The sequence below is a fragment of the Channa argus genome, chromosome 17, assembly GCF_033026475.1.
Source record: "Channa argus isolate prfri chromosome 17, Channa argus male v1.0, whole genome shotgun sequence".
NCBI lineage: Eukaryota > Metazoa > Chordata > Actinopteri > Anabantiformes > Channidae > Channa > Channa argus.
Window position 1 is genome coordinate 18,010,865 of NC_090213.1, and position 22,067 is coordinate 18,032,931.

Consider the following 22,067-nt stretch of genomic DNA (forward strand, 5'->3'; position numbering starts at 1 on the left):
CCCGCTGTGAGATCAATAAAGTTTACTAGTACTATTACTACTACTTTGCTGTTGAGTACACAAACATGAAAACACAGTAACACATTTTGATGGATTTTGAACACAAAGGATTTTACTAACTTCATTAGTTAAAGTCAGACTGCTAGAGTCTCATATGATCTCACAGAAAGATCAAGTTCTGAGAAGATGTTTTTAACACACTAAGGATGTGGACACTCACACTTAAAGCACATGAGGAAGTTGCTTAAAGCTACAATATGCAACTTGAGCATGAAGCTCAAAATTAATCCTGCCCTGCTCAGCTCCACTCTGCTACACACTTGACGTGGTTTTGTCAGGTGCTTGAGGAAGTCCTCAAAAAGAAATTAAAAAGTTCACTTCGCCAAATGTAATGCATGGTTCAGAGGCACGGAAAATCGGTATCGAATTTATTCATAATCAAGCCTGAGTCATTTAATTTCTTTGGTTAAAAAGCCAAAACCTCACCCTCAAACTGTAAAGCGAAGTGAACCAATTGTCTTTGCACTGCTGCTACCACGGATTGGTAAAGCTTAACCAAATATGTCTATTATATTTAGTGCGTGTTATTAAAATGCTCTTACAATTACTTTTCTGTATTAATATCGAAAGCACTTACAAAGTATATAGATTGAGCCAATGATGACCCACTGCCTTAACAGGAAATTATCCATTCAGCGGATAAGTGAAACAGGCAAACCCAGAACACTCTTGCTTTGCTTGGGTACTTTTTAAAGTCCTAAAAACTACACTTTAGTGACCTGCTATATTCCTCCTCTTGTTGCAGTAAACTCTGCTTCCCCTACAGCACAAATCAGCTCAGCACAGACACAGAGGGGGAAAGTCCTTTCAGATTTCACAGCTGATAAGCAAGTGTGAGCAAGCATGGAGAGAAAAGCCTGAGAGTGGCCAATTCTTCACCGCATCAGGACTGCAACACCAATGCACAGCGCAGCAGTCACGACACAGGGGGGTGGGGGTGACACAGGGGGGTGGGGGTGGGGGGGGCACCCTAGGAAATTACGCATGGCCGTTCGGTGCAGTAGGAATCTATCTGAGACTTGGGTCGCAGCCTGGCTCCTTTGTGCTTTATTGCGTACCATTATTCAAATGACAGAGCCTTTCCGGGTAACAGTGTGGCTGCACCGCCTTCAGTCAATGTTCAACAGACAGATAACTGATGGAGACGTAACTGGAAAGCCTGTGTCAAATGAACCGGTAAACCACTCTCACAGGGCAATCATCCTCCTGCGAGGGGCTGACACCTTTGACATTGGGGAATACATTACGGATACAGCCTAACAATGTAGATTTGCTTTGGAGGCTTAAAACCTTCTGGGCTCTCATCATTTTGATAAAATGATTGAAATGTCTTCTAAAGATTTCTCACTCAAACAAGGACAAATTATAAATGAAATATACTTTATTCTTTTAAAAAAAAAAAAAAAAAAAAAACCTTGTCAAGCGATGTGTTCAACTATTTGGAAATGAAAGGAATAGATGTTGCTGCAGAACGCATGACAGAAAAACAAGAAACAGGATTAACTGTGTGGCTTTAAAAAAGCAGTTTATGTAACACTAACATTCTATTTCCTGCCCTGTAAATCAAAATTGTGCAATGACACAATAACTGCCCAGTGAGAACACGTCCCATTGTTCAGTCATCCACTGCCAGCCATTAATAGACATTTGACTCATAATGGGTTTTCGGTTTAATTGCAACATAAACATGATTAACTCAAACCGTGACACTGAACAGGTTTAAAATATTTAAAGGACACCTAGACCTTCTGATTCTCCTTCAGCACATCTAACTGTATATATTGAATAGCATTTATGATATCTGAGTTTAGTTTTTTTTTTTTGCCAGTGCTGCTGGCTGAGCCATCCATTTGTAAAATATAACATTGGTTATTTTAGTTTAAAATATCTGTGTCCCTGCTCGTCTTTGGTCAGACTGTTGCATGAATGAATGTTTAGATCTCAAACTGAACCTCAAACCTTAATCACAAGAAACTTTATCCCCAATAATAATATTCCTGAAAACCTCACACTGATCTCTTATCTAAAACAAGAAGCAGAAGAGAAGCACTTCGTAATGCAGATGCACTGACTGAGTGAAAAATCCGATCATTATCTCCTCTGATGCTTGGAAAACAGAAAACAACCAATACTGCATGAAGTATGTCCCACAAATTGTATCTGTATCAATTAAATTATTGGTGTGTGAGTATATTAGTTCCTGGACAATTCCATTGTCTCGGTTCAGCCCATTCCAGGTCCATACAGGTCCTTCACCATGTACGGCCCCTCCAACTCATAGCCCATCTTCCTGTAGTAGTTTCTTGTTCCTACACCTGCAAAACAAACCATGGATGGAAATAAATGTGCTTAATACAGAAATGGCTGATATGTCCATGTGCAGAGGAATGAGATATTTAAAACAAGAAAAAGAAAATGGATGAATTCTAAATAGATACATGAAAGCATGTTGAAGCTACAATATGCAACTTTTTCTTCAATGTTTTGTGCAATATTGTCCCAAAGATATCACAATGTGAAAAGCTGCTGCAGGCTTTTGTGAAAGAAATTCATTGATAGCTGTGGCAGCAGAGCAAAGATATTGACTTTTAGGTTTTTTTTTAGTGAGAACCTCACTTCTAACCAATCACTGAAGGCCCAAGTCAGGGGTGAAAAGACAGTGGACAGTAAATACTGGTCTACAAGTCATGCACCAAGGTTTTAAGCTAGTATGAGCTGCTAGAAGATGTTGTATATAGTACCCTTAAAAAAAAAGGAATGAAAAGTCCCACACAAAAATGTGTGTTTTATGACTGTAGTGTTTTATTCACATCTTATTTTTCAGAAAAATACCAGCAGCTGAATCAGCCTGGTAAAAAGGATTAAAGTGACAATGTTTGTATGTAGGACTGTCAGGAAAGTTTTGGGGGGGGTGGGGGTTCAGACAAAGTCTCTGGGAGTCACTGGAAAGTCTCGCAACAGAGCAGACGGAGATTTGACATATTCTATTGTGCATTTTCTTTTATATAAGTTTAGCTCCCCTGTTGGCACTATTTATTATAGACACCCATCATCAAAACAGGTATGTTACGAATAAAATTTGAAAATGCGTAATATTGTTTCGTTAACATTTTCCTTCCTATTCTCACATGAATGCAGCGTACACCAGTCAGTTATGATACAATGCGACTTATAGATATCTAAAATCTTGCTCAATATTGAGTCAAGTAAAGACTCTACTTCATAGAAAATTAACGGTCTTGACTACAAAGACAAGGAAGGGATTTAGATTTTAATAGAGGTAATTCGTCCTTTCCTCTAATTCTACATGTAAAATGTCATATTTCTTTGATAACCAAATTGTTGAAATCATTATGATTTTTTTTTTTCTCAAAAGGACTAAAAATCTGTTGAAAACACTGCAACCAAAGCAGTTGCTTGAATTACTTGGATTTTCACCCAAAGATAACTGAAGAGAGGATGATGAAGATGGGCATTTTTGTTTCTCACCTGAGATGACAGCCAGTTTGCTTGAGCCGTGCTCATCTCTGGCAATTCTTTCTGCCTCCTCCATCAGCATCATACCAAAACCCTACACAGAGAGAGCAGAGAAGGGTCAATATGCAGAAAATGACATCGTTTTCAAACCATTTCAGTTGTGTTATAAAGCACCTGATGCTGGAACTTGCTGGGGTCTCTGCTGCTGATGGGGACCACGCTGCCATAAACGTGAAGCTCACGGACGATGGACACGCCTACTTTCAGCTCAGGCCGGAATGACTGCGCAGAGCAGCGACGCAGACGCAGCAGGCCAATCAGGATGTCCTGCTCTGAGTCCTCGTAGGAGAGGAAGGTCTCCCAGCCCCCATTAGCCACATAGTCCCTCCGCACCAGTTCCACCTACTCACACACAAACATATCTTTATCCATAAATGAGCGAGTCTGTATTTTTTGAACCTCTGTCCTTAACTATGTAACACTGCAACCTTTCATCCATTAATCTCTCACTTAATTAAAGGCGGTCGTCTGTTACCTGATAAGGTCTGACTTTGTGGTGGATCTCTTGAATGCCCACTTCTCGGGTTCTCACATCTCGACACTGCCCACACAGAAATGATTTACACAGGTCACAAGATCATGAAGAAACTACTGTTTGGATGAGTCTGAGTTATAACACAGAGGCTGTTTAAAATATGCTTGCTCTGACTGTATAACTTATATAATAGTTCAAATTCAGATTTCATAATATCAAATCTGTTCTAATGCAAGAATTAGTGTTTCATATTTATTGAAATATATTTTGCTGCTACCCCTTTATAGTCTTCATACTTTTCCAGTGGATTCAAAACACCAACCCACACAACAGAAATTCAATGCTTTTAATCATCAAACAACAAAACAAGATGTAGTCATTTGGGCCTGGTTTTCATATAGTAGACAGTTTTTAAACTATCGGGAGTAATGTGGGCTGAGCTGTGGGTGGCATCATAACAGGTACAACATCCCAGTAAAGTAGAAACAAGAAAAAGGTTATCCTGCTAGCGGAGGCAGAAATACAGCAGTGTTTGTACTGTGGTACTGTGGCTGTTTCGTATTAAAAAAAAACAAAAACTGTATCCTGTACAGTTGAGTGAAAAGGCGCTTTCACCTTGCATCGAAATGGCAGAAAGAGTAAAACAAAGTATGCTTTTTTTCCCCATCGACATAATTTTTAATGCACATTCAGCTGGTATAAATGTTCATCATTAGAAGTGACCAATATGTTCAGGGAAGTCACAAAGTAGGAGACCTGATTTTTTTTGGGGGGTGTTTCTCAAAATCGGGCACTGGAGTCCTACATAAAGTGGCGGGCAGAATAAATGCAGCACGATATCAAAAGATTTTAAAGAAACACCATCTAGTATCAGTCAAAAAGCTAAAAAATGAAGAGGTAGTGGATCCTTCAACAAGACGGTGACCCAAAGCACAAGCAAAGGTTAGTGAATGTTTGAACGTGGCCTTCCCAATATCTCCGGGCTTATCATTGAAACCTGGTTGTACATGGCAGAAAATTACACATATACTGCTCGGAGGGTAGTCAAAGAGGCTGGAGGAGGTTACAAAGCCAAGGTGTCGGAAAACCTTTCATAGCCGGGGATGCAAACCTCTGCAATAATATTATTTTCGTTATTTTAACTTTCTTTTTATACACTACTTGACCAGCTGAACGTGCATCAATAGTAAGGAAAGTAAGGGAACGGTAAGCAGCCATTAATCCACCTTTATGTTATGTTCTCTTAGGTGCAGCCGAGCGATGTGTGTGGTCTTTTTAGTCTGGATCAACTCAAGTGGATTGCATGTAATAAAGTTGTCATATACTTCTATTTTCCAACATAAATTCGATAAATATAGGGGAGTAGAAGAGAGGGTATGCTAATTCTCTGTTTCAGCAGCTCCCTGCGTTTATTGGGTCATCTATCATAACAATGCCACCACAGTTTGGCTGGAGATGTTTGGATCGCACCAAGTCTTTTACCTTCATATGAGTCTCACCTCAGTGCCCATGTCCTTCATCCTGGCCAGTGCCAGCTCCCTCAGGTTGCCATGCTCCACTCCAGAGCTCACAAGTGGCATGGGGATGTCTCTGGTGGTGGGGGGAGAAGACTGTTAATGTTTTTGACATTAGACAGTTCTATGACACACACAACTGTACTCCTGTGTACATCGAACCCCCTCAGTCCCATCAAGTTTCTCACCTCTGCACCCGGTACACTCGTGTCCAGGGCGGCACGAGGGCTAAGATTCGGGCTACCAGGTCCACTAGTGCGCTAGGTGAGTAGCTCTTGTAGCGACCAGTCTTCCATAGTTCATACAAACCTGTGCCTCGGATCACCAGTGTTGGGTACAGCTTCAACCCATCAGGCCGGAAGGCAGGGTTCTCAAAGAACTCCTGCAATAAACACAGAGGTCCATAAAATCGAATGAAACTGTGAAGGCTGAAGAAGAATAAAAACCAGCAACCCACAAAGTCCCCATCATTTGATCTGGCATGATCCATTTCATCACAAGTCACTGTCTGGTCTTGCCACCGAGTTGTAAAATTGATGGAGCGTGTTTAATTTGACCGTCACGCTAGCAGACAGAAATGCAGTGTCTTTAAATTGAGAAACAGATATTTATATGGCCAACGTCACAAAACATTCAATTAAAAAAGGATCCACGTGTAAAGGCACTGACCCCCCTAAGCGTAACAGTATAAACACGAAATCCAAGTCAATGGCACAAACGTTGTCGTCCGTTTTACTGCAGTGAGGGGAGTCAGAGGGTTTTCTAGTCATTCTCCTCCCCTCTTCACTATCATGATCAGAACCGTGAAGATCTGGAATCGAGGCACATTCTCCAAAACAGGCCACATTTTCCGTATCTCATAATCTCTCCATCGTCACAGCTCGTTATCACACAAGGAAACGTCGCACATGGCCCACATGCACAAAAGCAAGCAGGAGGGAGAGAGAGCCAATTGGACAAATAACGATGCTTTGACACACACACACACACACACACAAAAAAAAAGATTACAGACTATTTTAGGGATATTGCACCTGCTCCCGTTTTGGATTGCGTATCACAGCTCCCTTAGGTTTGGTTGAGAGGAACCATGTTAAAGGTGCCTCCCCCAGGACAGGGAGCATCTGTACAGGAGAGATAAGTGAGAGAGGATCTCAGTCTGGGAGAAAGTTGCAATCGAATTTCATTATCAGGGCAGCCATGGTAGACGCAAGGAGGATGCAAAGTTCTCCTGCTGCTTCCTTCTGCCGACTGCAGCTACTAAACTGGTCTGTAATCCACACTGACATTAGGGACTCAGTGGGTAGTGATGAGGACAAAACATACAAGCAACAGTTAATGGCTGAAAAGAATAGATGTTATTAGTACAAAGCAAGAGTTTCTTTTTTATTTTCTGATAATATTAAGATAAGAGATATGCACCCAGTCTTTAGTTTAAAGAAAGAAAAAAAAATAAAAATAAAAGATTGTGATTGGTCAGTGTGGTTTATGCACACGAGCTCTAGAGTTCAGTCCAAATGTGCTGCACAATTTTGAAGAGACAACTAGACTTACAGGCCTAAGACTAGAAAACAGGCCTAAGGCTAGAAAACCCCTAATGAATTAAAACCTGTACAACAAATTCTTTGGGGTTCTTTTGGTGAAAGATGTCTGTCGTTCTGTCACAGCAAAGAAAAAAAAGAGCCCAATCGTGCCATGACATGATGACATAAGGAGTGTATGTAAACTTTTGTTTCCAACTGTAAGTGTAACATTTTGTTCTATTGTAAATATATCCTAAAGGTGCAATAATCACGTTGGGGCCATTATGATTAGGAAGATTGTTGTTTCATGAATATTACCCATTGGATACTCTCTTTGTAACGCAGTCTTCTCTTTCATTCATCGGACACACTGCTGCACTTCTTTGTCGATGTCCACCAATTTTAGATTAGTCAAACAGTTCACCGCCGGCAGCAGGAAGGTGCATCTAGGTATGAGCCAAACAAAATAGGGACCAACTTCACCGAACCTTTCTCCTACTCCTGGTGCTTAAAAGTCCATCGATGACTATTTTAGACATCATCGACTAAAGCATCCACCAAGTTGATTAAAACTCTAAGCTCTAAATGACACGCTTTCTCAAGAATTTCATTTTCTTTAACGATCCACTTATTCCAACTTCCTGTTTTCAACCAGACTATTCCTGGGCAGGCCCTGTATAACAGTTGTCAAACTGAATTTTAGAAATCTCAGGGAACAATCCTCAGATGCTTAGTTTGGATCCTGGAGTGAAGATATTTAAGAACCTGCATATTTTTTCCGCTCGCTAGCAAGAAAGCATGTCATGGAAGATTTGATCAGGAGGAGTTGAAAGGGAGCCACACACTAAAATTGTATAATCTGAAGGTGTCAGTGTGATAAGATGAGGAGGGGGAAAGAGGCTGAGAGGGAAGATGTGCAAATGGAAGAGAACAGAGATGCAATAGAGGACATAAATGAAATGACAGGAGAGAAGTATAAGCTTCAAGTAAAAATTACAATGGAACAGGAGAGAAAGAAAAAAAGATAAAGGGAGACATAATGGACAGGGGAGAAGAGCGAGCAGGAAACGAGTCCAAAAGGGAGACAAGAAAGAGAAAATATTGAGCCTTCACAATGGGAGGAAAACAACGACAGCAGAGACAGAGAGAAAAAATTAGGTCCAGAGAGAAGACAAGTGGCAGGAAAAAAGGGGATCTGAGGGGCTAAATCCACATTTTATCTGCTTTCCCTCACTCTGCTGACCTGCTGTTGCCCTCCACACACACACACACACACACACACACACACACACACACACACACACACACACACACACACACACACACACACACACAGTGATTTAGTTAACACTCACACAGGGATAATGTAACAAATCTGCAGGAAGACATGGACTCTTCCAAAACTTCAATCTTGACTTTCAACACATTTTACAGGTCACCAAAAAAAAAAAAAAAAAAAAAAAAAAAAACTCTAAAAATGTAATTGTGTATTTTTGGCAAAATGCATAAAAACACAGGTAAAAATATTTTTGTGTCATTAGCTGATTAGAAAAACTACAGAGTAGTGTCTCAAAAAGAAAGAGGTCAAAACATAGGAAGCAGCCAGAAGACAATTTAATAAGCTTGTGCTAAGAGTTCAAGACATCCACACCACAACACCTAAATATTAAAAATCATAATTGTTTAATCACTAGCACTTTATCAATAGCCCTGTGATACTCTGCATGAATTATCAAACTTTTCTTTATTTGAACTGCCATCTACAAAAGTCCCTTGCAATGTGTAAATGACTACCACCCCATCGCCATGACACCCATCATCCTGATGTGCTTCGAAAGGTTAGTCATGCAGCAAATCAAAACCCATCCTCCCTGACACCCTAGACCCAGTCCAATTTGCATATCAAGCCCACATATCTCCTGATCATGTGCTATGCATTGCACTCACTCACCTGGAATGCGAGGACACTTATGTAAGAATTCTGGGAATACACCCTCAGGTAGTAAGTGGGAAACTGTTCAAGGTAGGAACTAAAAAAAAATCTCCCCCTGTAAGTGCATCTTCTTTACAGGAAGTCCAAAGTTAGTCCAGATTGGTAGCAGAACAACGAAAATAACCACCGGGCGCATCAGCACCTCCAAGGGATATGTGCACTGCCAGATCCCGTTCAAACCTCATCATCACGTTCGCAGATGATACAACAGCAAGTGGATCACAACCCCGAATTGATATTGTGGTTGACTTCAGGAGAACCTGTACTCACCATTGATGGCCCTGCAGTGAAGAAACTCAGCAGCACCAAGTTCTTAGTGAACACCAATCCACTTTTTGAACGAGGCAAAATAGTGCCAGTTCAGAGAATCACCGTAGAGCTATATCTGTAAAAAATGTAGATATTCACGGCAGCACTGGCACCAAACCCAACAACAAGCGCTACATTGACTCCTAACAAGTGCTCGTTTTATTCCGCCAGTCTACGCTGACATATAAACACAGTTGTGCCAACTCATGAGAGTTGATTCTTTGGCTTTTCAAAAGAGAAAAAATAAATGGTATGAAACTGGACACTAGCTCCAAACTCTCCACTGAGCTGGCTAGGTGGGTGAAGGTTAATATAGGACGATCTCCCTTGTAGTACCAACACCACATTGCTGGCAAAGAGGATTAAGCAGCAACTCGAGTGGGCTGAGGAAAGTTCTTGGCCACATCCTGCTGGGACAGAATACGAAAATACCCCAACAAACCTCATCCCTGTGTGGTGAGGACACTGCCATGCCTATGACTTCAAGTCCCCACAAAGAACAGTGACTACAGCAGGAAAAACCTTGGTGACCATCTCCCATCACTACAAGACAAATTTCAGACACCATGTACTCAGGAAGCCATTAGAATCAAGACTGCCTCTCCTACCACTTTCCAAAATGTTCTTGCTCTCTTGTCGGCTACGGACAGGTGCAAAACCGTCTGTGGCAGGTCCAACAGACTCCTCAACAGCTTTTCACCCTCAGGCAGTAAAAAAAAAAACTCTTAATGCACTGCCTTATCCTCCCTAATATTACCTCACTACTCTAACACAGACTCAAGAATTCCTACAAATGAGGACAAGGAGCCCTTTATGAAAAATATATCATAATAGACCGTCACAACACAGTGTAAAGAAGCACAGTGTAGCTTCTCAGTCAATGTGCGCCTTTTTTGCTATTCTCAATAACTCCGAATATCTGCACTGAATTCCAGTTTAGACCTCCATCGGACATTTTAAATCTACTTTCATTTTTTCTAATTGTTACACCTGACATTTCTGTCCACAGCATGTGTGTGAATATTGTGGGAGGACAAAGCTTCTTGCATCTTACCAGAAGGCAACAAGCATTGTCTTCTTCCTCTAAGAAATCTCGGGGTAAAAAAAATGATGGCGGAAAAAAAACATATTTTCTTGCCAGGTGTTGGCTGAGAAGATGGCATTAAATATAAAGCTACTGTGAAAACACAGTGTTGGCCTTGGATGCAGTCAAACTGGTTGTTTCCTCCTGTTTTCAGTCTTCATGCTTAGCCAAACAATCATGACCTGTCCTGGTTCTAGCTTCATATTTCATATGAGGGGCAACGACGTCCTGATCCTTTTTCCCTTACTGAGAAAAGGTACTTATATTTAGTTACCTGCCAATTTGGAGTACTGATAAAAGTACTAAATAGTTGTGCTTGTAGTACGACTTGATTCTCACAATCTGATGCACAGTTAAGCTGATAAGAGACATTGGGCAGACACTGCTGGTCCAAACAGCAGGGGTGAAGCTGGACGCTGAGGACACACCTGAAAACTAAGCCTGACCAACTCACACTTAAACACTGTTTTTCACCAAATGCCAATCATTCTGTAAGGAGCACACAATTGACAACTGAGTAAACTCTGGGCAACACACTTAACAACTGGATTTTCCTGAGGTCGACTAACTCAAGAGTGGTGCTAAAACACAAATGGTGGTGACCAGCAGTTTGTAATTGAGAGAACCAAATAAAAAAAACAAAAAAAAACCACAAAGCACAGATTTAGGGTGAGATCCTGAACAGAGAGCACAGACGACTTGGACTGTGGAGGTAAAATAGCTAAAAGATCATTTATCGCTGATGTCGGTCATAGGTATTAAGTATGTTTAAAATAATCTTCATCACAACGATTGTATCATAAGACTTTAGTAGAGCAAAACTGTGCAGTCAGCTTCACTTTTGTCACCATCGCTTCTCTTTGAATATCTCTACCGCTGTCATTTTTTCACCTCTACCCACTTAACCAATTTGAAGTTAATGTAAAATCAGTATAAGAGGGCAATGTCAGAATCAGACTAAAGATCTGATACCAGTATCCTTAACTTGACTGTCACATGTATTGTGTGATCTGACTTACATCACTGGTTTACAAAAAGCACAGCTGCTAAGAACTCTCACTTTTTAAATAAATAAATAAAAAAAAAACACACAAAAAGGACCACAACGGTGTGGACACCCCCCCCCCTGAACAGAAGAAAAGCTTTAATTCTACATCTAAGTGTTTCTGTTTGTTTCATTTGCAGCTCATTACATGGGAACATTGAGGATTTGCATATTTTCATCTCTGCCAAAAGCTGAACACTGTTTTTTGGTAATGTAACACCCAGTGAGTCACCACACTGCCAGTAATCACACAGCAATAAAAAAACTAAATACTAACTTAAGATAAAACAGACAGACTTTGTTTCTATTTTTGCTTCTGAGACAGTGAGTGACATATTTTTGTAGGAGTCACAGAGGTGCGTCAGTCTCACCTGCTCCAATTAGTAACATCTTTTCTTTTCCTTCATTGTGTTTGTTCTGTTTTAACACCTAAAAAACACACCAAATGAGCTGAAATGGTACAAAGCCTCAAACTGAGTCTTCATTTACATCCTACAGTCAGGCATGTTGGGAAGAAGCACTGTCTAATTCTGCACATTCATATTATAGCTGAGTTTCCAATCAGAGCTGTAAAGGGAGCCTGCTGTTGAGAGGCATCTGACAGGATTTTCTATTGAGGCACATCACAGCTGGGACTGTGAGTCGACTGTCGCTGTTTTTCTGGTTCTATTTTAAGATGATACATGTAGGACTTACTTGTTACTATACCACTGTGAGATAAGCAGTAATGACGCACTGATGACAAGCACAGGAAGGGGACATGATTGTCAGTGTCACAAACGATTAATCAATTTGGTTCAGAAACTTTGTCATTGAGAACTTTGTCCACCTGAAAGTCAGAAACGACCATACAATCTTCCAGGTCAATCTTCGAGATTGCAGCGACACTGTAGTACCCACATATTCTGCACATAGATCATATTTACTACTACACGGCTCCCTGTACGTATAATACTAGGGGCTCTTCGAATACTTTCCAAAAATACTGGACCAAATTCTGATGAAGAAAAGACTGAATTACTGTATGAGGGCTGGCTCCATTCCTGATACCTTGCTTGTTGAATTACTGTTAAAAGATAAATGAGATACGCTAGGACGCCTCTACTATGGTAAGCACATGTGTCAATTCTGTCTAGGTTCTATCGGTTTCCCTCTCCAGTCGGGATCAGGTGCGTTCACGCTGTGCCATATGCAGCCTACACAAACCCCTGCTCCGTTTCTGAGGATTCCTCACTGGCCTGTGACAACCCTGGCCTAACCTTTCCTGCCTCCGTTCAAGATGCGCTGGCAACAAAAGGACATAAAAACAAGTAAAACCGAGCACACATGCTTTGTGGCATTTACGTACATATACTGCACAGGTTTTAACACAGCATTATCAACATCACGAGAAAGAAGAAGGGGCCTCTGCAGGTCGACAGCATCCTCAAAGTGGCCTCTTGCTTGCTAGGTGTGGAGACACCACTCCAGCTAATCATACTTTTTGGAATTTTGTGAAAATTGTTTAAGACAGTGGGGAAACAGGGCTTTTAGGAAAGATGGATTTAGAAAATCAAAATGACTCCTTTTGAATAAAATGACACTTTTAAAATAGCCACGGTATTTATAAAAATTAGTCCTGCACATTTGGTTTTTGTGCTAATACAATTTAAATGTACATTTAATGCCAGCCGTGAACAAATAACCTGTGAAAGGCTGTGAACTAACCGTCTGCATCAGCTCAAAACCAACCAAGTCTGACTGATTTCTACTGAGGTTGCATGTCTTAACCCTTTCTCTCTCCTCATTTTTCCTGTCTGTATCTACATTATTTAAAAAAATTAACAAAAAAAAAAGGGTGAATGTGCTCTGACACTATTATATCGCATACTCTGCGATATAAAAAGAACTGCAGCGCAAACTTTGAAGGACTGTATCCTGATGACAAAGAAAAGCTAGTGGGGAAAAAGACCTTACAGTTATTAAGTTGTAGTTATTGCATGAAAGTACATTTTTGTACTGCTGTCTTAAATTTCTCCTACTTTTTCTGTGCGCCTTGCTTATAGTGTTCCAAGTCAGATTCACCAAACTCTCTTAGCTGCACAAATCGCACAAACTTATCGCAAATTGCTCATTTCAGACTCATTAGTGATAATTTTACATCTGTCTGTGACACAGTCAAGGCAGCGCTGTACTGTGGCAGAAATAAGTTTGATGCAAATAAGCAGGAGGGAGAGAACTGTAACTATAGTAACGTAGGAGCTGCTGTGCTAAAATATGCAAAAAAACAAAAACAAAAAACACCACTAAAATCTAAAATATCTCTCAGGAAATTAGCACGCGTGACAATATGGTGAATTGAAAATTACTTCAGCATTAAGTTAGTTTTATAAAGCCAGTGATGTATGTTAAATTAAATTTATATATCACATTTAAATTCCCAAATCACTCAGATGTATGAACTATAGCTTTAAACAAGTGTGTCTTTTCCCACAGAGAAAGTCTTTTAATGACACATACAAACAAATTTCACTGCACTTGTGAAATTTGTTTGTACCCAAGAGAAATTTTGAAGTACGACAAAATTGGCGAATGCCATTGATTCGTTCAAATTTCTTGTACATGGCAGTTAAGAGCAAATCTGTTCGTACAAGTGGTTTTCGCATGAGGCCTAATGTGAGTTGTTTTGCATTTGATTGTGGTCATTTAAAATCTATTTTACATGCTTATGCCTATTTGTAGTCATTTTCTGTTTAGTCATAGTTATTTAATATTAATTTCTGGCTGTTTCTGTTGTTTGGATTGACTTTCCAACAAGAAATGTTAACAGTCAACTGTCATAGAAAGACATAATAATATAAACATAATCGATATAATTTCCACCGGGTGTTGGTTGAGATTTCTGACACAAATTGATACAAATTAATACAAGCACTTCGAACATGTGTGCCAGGTGTGGCAGTGTAAATATTGTGATGTGGTAAAATATCCATAAACTAATTTCACCACTTACAATAAATTGCTCGACATCCCTCTCCATGCCCACGTTGGGCAGGTCTGGCATCATGTGGGCGACCACTTTAAAGCCTGCGTCCTTTGCCAAGTGGAAAGACTCACATACAGCTCGCACCGTGTGGCCTCTGGAAGAAGATGGTTAAAATAAAAAGCCTGCATGTAAAAACCCTCACAGATCATTAAATCAGCTACTGTAACTCTGCATCGTTAATCGGGTCACCCTTCCCCCGACATACTGACCTGTTGGTGTCGCGGGCCACGTCTTCATACACACTCTGGACTCCTATCTCCAGCCGGGTGCAGCCGTATCCCAGCATGTCGCTGAGGTGTCTCTTCAGGCAGTAGTCAGGCCGTGTCTCTATGGTGATTCCCACACACTTGGTGTTACTGCGCTCAGAGTATCTGCAGGACGAAACTGCTTTCAGTCATTTCTGTTGATGTTATTTCTACTCATAATATCTTCATACCTTATATAATAATATCCTTTTAATTTTACTATTTAGTCTCACTGGCTATGCTGGAGGGCTCTATATGCTGGGATCATTTACCAACATCAATTTGCATGCTGCGAGTTTGCACGGCTCATTATTCAGACAGTTACCACTAACCGCACATTAAAGACTATTAATGCAATAAAGGAACAGATGACAGCAAAAAAATGTTTGTTATGCACAAATGTTTGAGTGTTTACTTTATTTTAAAGAAGCCGTAATCAACATTTTTATAGTAACAATGGGCCAATGTACTGTGTGCGACGTGAAAGGTTCCTTTAAGTAATGAACCCACAAGTAGTTCTCCTCAGCTTTAAGGGGCACTTTAGGCTCTTTCAGCTCATTGTTTTGTTTTGTTTTACCTGCAGCTCAAAAGTCCCAAAATGAAACAGTTTCAAATACTGCTAGGAAAAAAAAAAAAAAAAACTGCTAATAAGTAGCAATATACGCGCTCATGTGTTAGTTAGTGGCCATTGTATTGTTTAGCGTGCCACCAACTTTCATTTAGTGTCCAAGCAATCAGGTCAGGTCATTTTAGCAGGGCAGCAGCTCTGATTTGGCTGTCGGAAACTCTCTATGCCAAACAGGAAGAAAATTGTCTGAGCATGAATATTTTTTGTGGTTTGTGGTTAGCATGCAGATCACAATGACCAGGCTGTAACAGGAACCTGGGATTACACTGTGTCGCGGTCGCTCTGCTGTCGCTCTGCTTACTTTTCAATGTAAAATTTCATTATACTATACAGTCATATGGGTACAAAATTCTGCAATATTAGTGTAACATGTCAGTAGACATTATTCATTGGACGCATGAATAATGTCTACTGACATTCATTAATGGACACATAGCTGTGTCCATTGAGGGGACTCCAACTGCGACTGGTACTTACAGTACGACAGTTGTGTAAAAGTAAATCACACTCTTCGATGGTAGAGGGAGACAGAGTGTAACATTTAATAGCTAAAGATATAAAGTTCAGCACTATATAAGAATAACGAAGATTGAATTTTCCAAGAAGATTTTATTATAATCTTATCTACTTCTTAAACTGCATGCATTGTTACCAGAACTCATAAAACCAATTCATGCCACAAAGCAGCAGGTCTGCTGATTAAGGAAACGATGAGGTACCAAAAGAGAAGCAGCCAGATGGACAAATTGACTAGAGGTCACTCAGTACATTTGTAGCCTTTTGTAAATGTAATCTCAAGGCAGATATTGTCAGAGCTTCTGGGCTGAATCTGACTCTGCTACTGTGCTACTTTCAAAGCTATTTGAGTCACTGATTGAAATGGCAAAAACAACAGGGGCGACCAAACAGACACATATCATCTTGAAACACTAGCCAGCTGTCATTTTCTCCACTCCAGCTGATCCAATGACCATTAGCTCCCCTCACGCCAGCTCGTATGCCTTCTGATTCGATATCTGCCGGCAATAAATGTCCATCTTTTACAGTCTGCTGGCTGATTTACACCAATTACAGGAGTTTGTGCTTCATAGAGGATGATCAGATTGGATGAGATGAATCAATAAAAAGTCTATTATAACAGGCGATTATCTCGACATATCTCACTTATGTGATCAGATCAGGGGGGTGGGTGACTACGGTGAGAAGCAGAGACGTGACCATCAGGCTTTCTTTGAGGAAAAAAATATATAAATATCAAACACACACACACAGTCAAGACATGAGCTGGCCTTTTGGGTCTTATTTGACTTTAGGGAAGTAAACAGCCCCCACTGAGAAATAGCCTCCGTCCTGTGAAAAAGCCAATATTTGGTCCAATCGTCTGTATGACGTCTTCAGCGAATGGGTGTTTCTACTCTGACTTTGAATCTTCTCCAAGTCATCTATAAAGTTGCTGTTCATCCATACTGAACAGACATGAGCCCAATTACATTCGAAGCTGGAAAGCGGGAAATCGATGGAAGTAACTGAAGACTTATTGAAAGTGGCCTCACTTATTGGGTTCCAGAATTCCGAATGGCTTCATTCAACTGCCTAATTTGTGGAGATGGTCATCATAACTTAGCTTCCTAAAGGATGTCTGGTGTTTGCCCGTGCTACATTTAATGGAAACATTATGAAAACTCTTCATATTGCAAAATACACACAGAAGCAGTTTTATGGGTTTTGTGCACCTGATGATAATACAATAGACACAAAACACATCAGGAATGATGCAAATAATGAGTTAGTTCAGTTTATATGTGTGAATTTATTAGTTTTTCGTGTTTTTCTCTTACTGCAAATTCAATATCTTTCGGTCTTTAATTATTGTTGAGAAAGAAGATTCATTTTGAAGAATCTCATTCGGCCAAGTTAGTAATAATGATTTTTTTTATTTATTTTGAAAACAAACAGATTTAGGAGGCTGCAAGGCATTTAATGTAATAGCCTAAAAATTGAGGTAATACTTACTTTGGTCTTTATTATTTTATTTTAACTTGATGTGTGGATGATTTTTTTATTTCTGTGAAATATTATTAGTAGCAATGGGAAAAAAAAGCCAGCAAATGGTAGAGTAGCTCCCTCTGGTGGACATGCAGCACATACAAATACCAAATGGGAGACAGACAGAAGTTGTTTTGTTACCTGACAGCCTCGGCCACATTGTTAGACGTATGTCCTGACAGGGCGTCGTGTAGGTTCCTGATGAAATAGTCTCTGTATTCTTCGGGCAAAGCCATGAAGGTCCCGCCCATCACGATAAACTCCACCTTGTCCACGCTGTGGCCGAGCTGCTTCAGCTGCAGATTGCACACACGGAACACACACAAGATTTTGTAAAACTGTAAAACAGATACCTTTGTAAGGGAAATGCAGTAAAAACAATGCTGTTCTTCAGAATAATATTTCTTAACATTGACAATACTATCTTAAAAAAAATAAATGGAGTTTCTGTTGACATTTAAATTGACAATGAGCAGAAAAAAGCAGAGAACTTTGGCAAATCGAAATTCAGGCTGCTGTAATGAAAGGGTTTTATTTGTTGCATCAGACTAATGTGGCCATACATTTAAATAATGGCATAAGGGAGGTCAGGTCATGGCAGGAGGGTAAAAGCCATGACACCCATTAAACATTTTATACACAGGCATGATTTATACATGTGTGCAATTAAAGGCTGTTACAGTGCACAGGCTCATTTAGAGATCAGGCAGTTTAAGCCACACAAGAAACTTGGGAAATGATACTAAGCAAAATCTAAACAGAAGAACCATTAAACGCCAAAACCAAGGGGTAAAGCATACACTGACCTGCTCCACTCGATGTCTGGTCTGAAGGTAGGGGTCATAGCGTGCTCGGATGGCTCTCATGGATGTCGGCTATCAGAAAAAGACCACAAGAAAAAGAGCAAAGGCTGAACAAACAGCGTTCAAAGACAATCTAGGCCAAAGTATGTAACTTATAGCTGGATGCTGTTTTTCTGCAAATCAACAGAATAGCTGCCTTTGTTTAGATACTGAAGTAGAATAACATTATTTTACCTCATAGCCAGTGTAGGATTGTGTAGAGTACTCAAAGTCTGAGTCTGGTCCACCAGGACAGTAGCTGCCAGAGGAGCAGAGGATTTAAGATTCGCTCGCAATATAAAAAAACAACAAAAATAAAATGCCCTTCTAAGGGGTGTCATCTTCCACTCTTGCACATTTGGTTGTTGTACTTTTATGGACACATTTTCATAACATCACTCTAAATGTGAGCAGAATATAAAACAATATCAAAGTAAATCTTACAGACATTTTAGTTTTCAGCAAAAAAGAAAAAAAAAACTTCACTTCAACACTCACACACAGATGTTGCCTGTAAAGCTGATGTGAGGACATCGATGCGGTTTGCACATCACGGCCACAACTGCAATCTGCAACAACAACGGAAGCCTAGAATATCTTAACTGCTCTTCTGTAGAGAATATGAAGTTACTTACACCAAGTTGACTTTTGGTAGACAGAGGCGCCATCTTGTGAGCTATGTATTCAGATTACTACAGTGGTTTAATGGGTGGCCTCCATTTCTTTTGTGTTGTTTGGCTACAAAGTTGCTTAAATCATTCAAATTTGAGAAGATGGTGCCCAGGTAAGGCAGCACTCTTCTACTGACCTAATATGGCAGCAGCACTGATTTGTGGTGACAATTCTTATATACGTGAGAGAAAATTTAGGACATAGACTCCATGTCACCAAAAGAAAGAATTGTCTGCTCTTACTTTTCTAAACTTAAATAATTATTGTACTTTCAGTATACTGCTGTTTTCATTCATGTCTTCATTTTTAAATGACACAAAACCGTACAGCTGGTGAAATATTCAACCTTTAACGTTATGTAAAATTGCAGATTATGCACATTGTTTAAAAGCTGGTCTAAGCTGGTCAGCACTGAAGTGCTGGCCTCAGGGCAGGGTGAGATACAGAAACTTGAGGGCTACGTACTCCACTAGCAGTGCGGATGGGTTTCGCCTTTAGTTTGGGTACCAGAGCACGACGGTATTGTGGAGGAACTGCAGCGATGATGTCCACTAGTCGAGGCTGGGCTTCAAGACCATATTTAGCAGAAGTCTTAGTCTTCACTCTGTTTGAAGACATTTACTAATTGATACAGAATAGTAACAGTCTTTGGTACAACATGAAAAAGAGGGATCTTTTAGTTATTTGTAATCTTGCAAAATAAAATTGATTGAAGTAATAAAATCACTTATAGAAGCAAACGGTGATGAAGCATAGTGTTATAAAAAGGTTCAACAGTAGACTGACAATTACTTTTTAAAGCTGAACCTCTCCACACTTAGCTGGTCTCTAAAAAGGATTTAATACTTGAGTTAGTCAGACTTTAGTACATGCGTGACTGTTTTTAATCCTTGAAATTGCACTTGTTCCTTAGGTTTAACTAAGGAACAAGTGAATAATGTAAAACACTATTTTATAACAGCAGGTTTTTTCTTCTATGCTTCTTACATACAGCAGTTGTACTGGGCAAACTACGAGTTAGTTGAATTTTAAAAAGAAAAGATGTAAATATAAAAAGAGCAGCAAATAGATACTGCCACAACAGTAATGCAGTAAGTTTTGGTAATCCTATTATGTCAGTACTTATTAAACAATTTTTGATTCTTAATTTGATTTTAAACCACTCTTTCTTCCAATCACTTGAAGTCCTGAGATAGTTTAAGCATGGCGTGTTTGATATCTATGTACTAGGGGTTTGACAACCCCCCACATGAATTCTATTATTGGCTCCCTGACGCAAGTGAATTCAATACAATTTTACGTTTCAACAATTCAAGTTGGTGGTGATTTAAAAACAAAACTATCTTCTTCTTTTCCTTTCGGCTGTTCCCTTTCAGGCATCGCCACAGTGAATCATGTGCCTCCATCTAACTCTGTCCTCTGCATCCTCTTATCACACACCAACTAACTTCATGTCCTCTCTCACTACATCCATAAATCTCCTCTTTGGTTTTCCTCTAGACCTCCTGCCTGGCAGCTCCAACCTCAGCATCCTTCTACTGATAAATTCACACGAGCTGTCCCTCTGATGTCCTCTTTCCTGATCCTGTGCATCCTTGTCACTCCCGAAGAGAACCTCAACATCTTAAGCTACCTCCACCCCTGCTTTCTGTCTTTTCCTCAGTGCCACTATTTCTAAACTGTACAACATCACTGGTCTCACCACCGTTTTGAAAACCTTTGCTTTCATTCTCGCTCATACTCTTTAATCACACAACACACCTGACACTTTTCTCCACCTGTTCCAACCTGTTTGCACTCGCCTCTTCACCTCTTTTCCACACTCTCCGTTGCATGAACCATTGTCCGTAAGTCCTGCACCTTCTTCACCTCCGCTCCCTGCAACCTCAACATTCCACTTGGGTCCCTCTCATTCACACACAAGTATTCTGTCTTGCTACAACTAACCTTCGTGGATTCATAACTTTATAAAGTTCTAGGGCTTTACATGTAGACTAGTGTCCAAACCTTTTACAAATGCCATACTTTTTAATATTTTGAAAGTTGATCATATAAAAGAAAAAAAATGCAGAATTTGACAAAAGGTTCATTTCATTTTAAATGTCTGCTCATTGCATGTGATGTGTTCACTTCTTTTGGAGCAAAAATCAACAATATTTAGAATTTGCTCAGGGGTATCCGAAATCCATTCCATCCATAAGTAAACTGATTATGTCCGTTATGGCAAATATTTACTTGTTGAGATTGATGTCTTTGCCTTCTTCATAAGCTTCAATAAGCTGCTTGATGACATCAGCAATTGTCACCATCATCAGCTCAGCTCGGCTGAGGTCACCTGACAAAGATCAATAAGCATTAAGGATTAATTTATTATGTTTGGCAAGAATGCCTCTTGTACAAGATATGGCTCTCTAATACTGTAAATGTAAGGCACTCAGAAAAAGTCTGAATGCAACAGCGGTAAGCTATCGACTAGTCATTAGCTAGCAAACTACTAGATTAACCACCCACTCCCCAAAATAAAATTTCGATTCTAGCCCATGTTTAACTTGCCTTTAACGCTATGATATTATTAAAAGATATTTGTTTCACTGTCATATCCGCAGACCTTGACAGATCTAACTTGCAGTTAGCATTAGCAACGAGCTACATCTGGCTAGACACGTTTACAAAGCCATTTCAGATATGTTTCAAACTTTGCCACACACTCACTTTTCTTCTTCGGCTTCCCCATTTCCTTCTTGTGGTATAGTCAAATATCAAACAGAAGAATGCTACTTTGAGGATTTACATTTGTTCATTAAACATACAGGGCTCATAGAGTTAGTAAACAACTCCACGTTGCGTCCACACGGCATCTGTCGTACGGCAGAAGAAACTGTCGTAAAATAATGTAAAAGCTGCTCTTCCTGAGATGTCTAAAGTAACTGTTCCAGTGTGTTCTGCAGTGTGTCTGTGTTGTATGACTTTAATTAACTATAAATGAGAATAACGTAGTATTCTTTTTCTAAACATGTTTTGCACAAACCCCCTTGAAGTAAAAGCACTGACTTGTAATGCATGTGGATC

The 22,067-nt window shown here is 39.9% G+C and overlaps 1 protein-coding gene across 2 annotated transcripts; it reads right to left on the reverse strand.

Moving 5' to 3' along the window:
* Positions 1 to 1,712: 1,712 nt before the first annotated feature.
* On the reverse strand, positions 1,713 to 21,878 carry elp3 (elongator acetyltransferase complex subunit 3). Of its 2 annotated transcripts, XM_067482900.1 has the most exons (15): positions 21,711 to 21,878; positions 21,234 to 21,333; positions 19,464 to 19,602; positions 18,825 to 18,895; positions 18,522 to 18,585; positions 18,291 to 18,359; positions 17,626 to 17,780; positions 14,775 to 14,936; positions 14,533 to 14,659; positions 5,775 to 5,968; positions 5,572 to 5,662; positions 4,073 to 4,138; positions 3,712 to 3,939; positions 3,550 to 3,631; positions 1,713 to 2,375 (listed from the first exon to the last, which is right to left on the reverse strand). In XM_067482900.1, the coding sequence occupies exons 1-15, from the start codon at positions 21,730 to 21,732 to the stop codon at positions 2,284 to 2,286; spliced, it is 1,662 nt and encodes a 553-aa protein (XP_067339001.1). In that variant the 5' UTR covers positions 21,733 to 21,878; the 3' UTR covers positions 1,713 to 2,283. The 2 variants fall into 2 exon arrangements, with proteins under 2 accessions (XP_067339001.1, XP_067339002.1); XM_067482901.1 differs by lacking the exons at positions 19,464 to 19,602; positions 21,711 to 21,878.
* Between the last annotated feature and the right edge of the window lie 189 nt (positions 21,879 to 22,067).

Bases quoted from the DNA above. Each gene is read 5' to 3' on its own strand.
- elp3 (XM_067482900.1), bottom strand. From the start codon at position 21,732: ATGGGGAAGCCGAAGAAGAAAA. The intron at 21,334-21,710 runs GTGAGTGTGTGG...GATCTTTGTCAG, and splicing joins GGGGAAGCCGAAGAAGAAAA to GTGACCTCAGCCGAGCTGAG. The intron at 19,603-21,233 runs GTAAATATTTGC...GTCTTCAAACAG, and splicing joins AAAGACATCAATCTCAACAA to AGTGAAGACTAAGACTTCTG.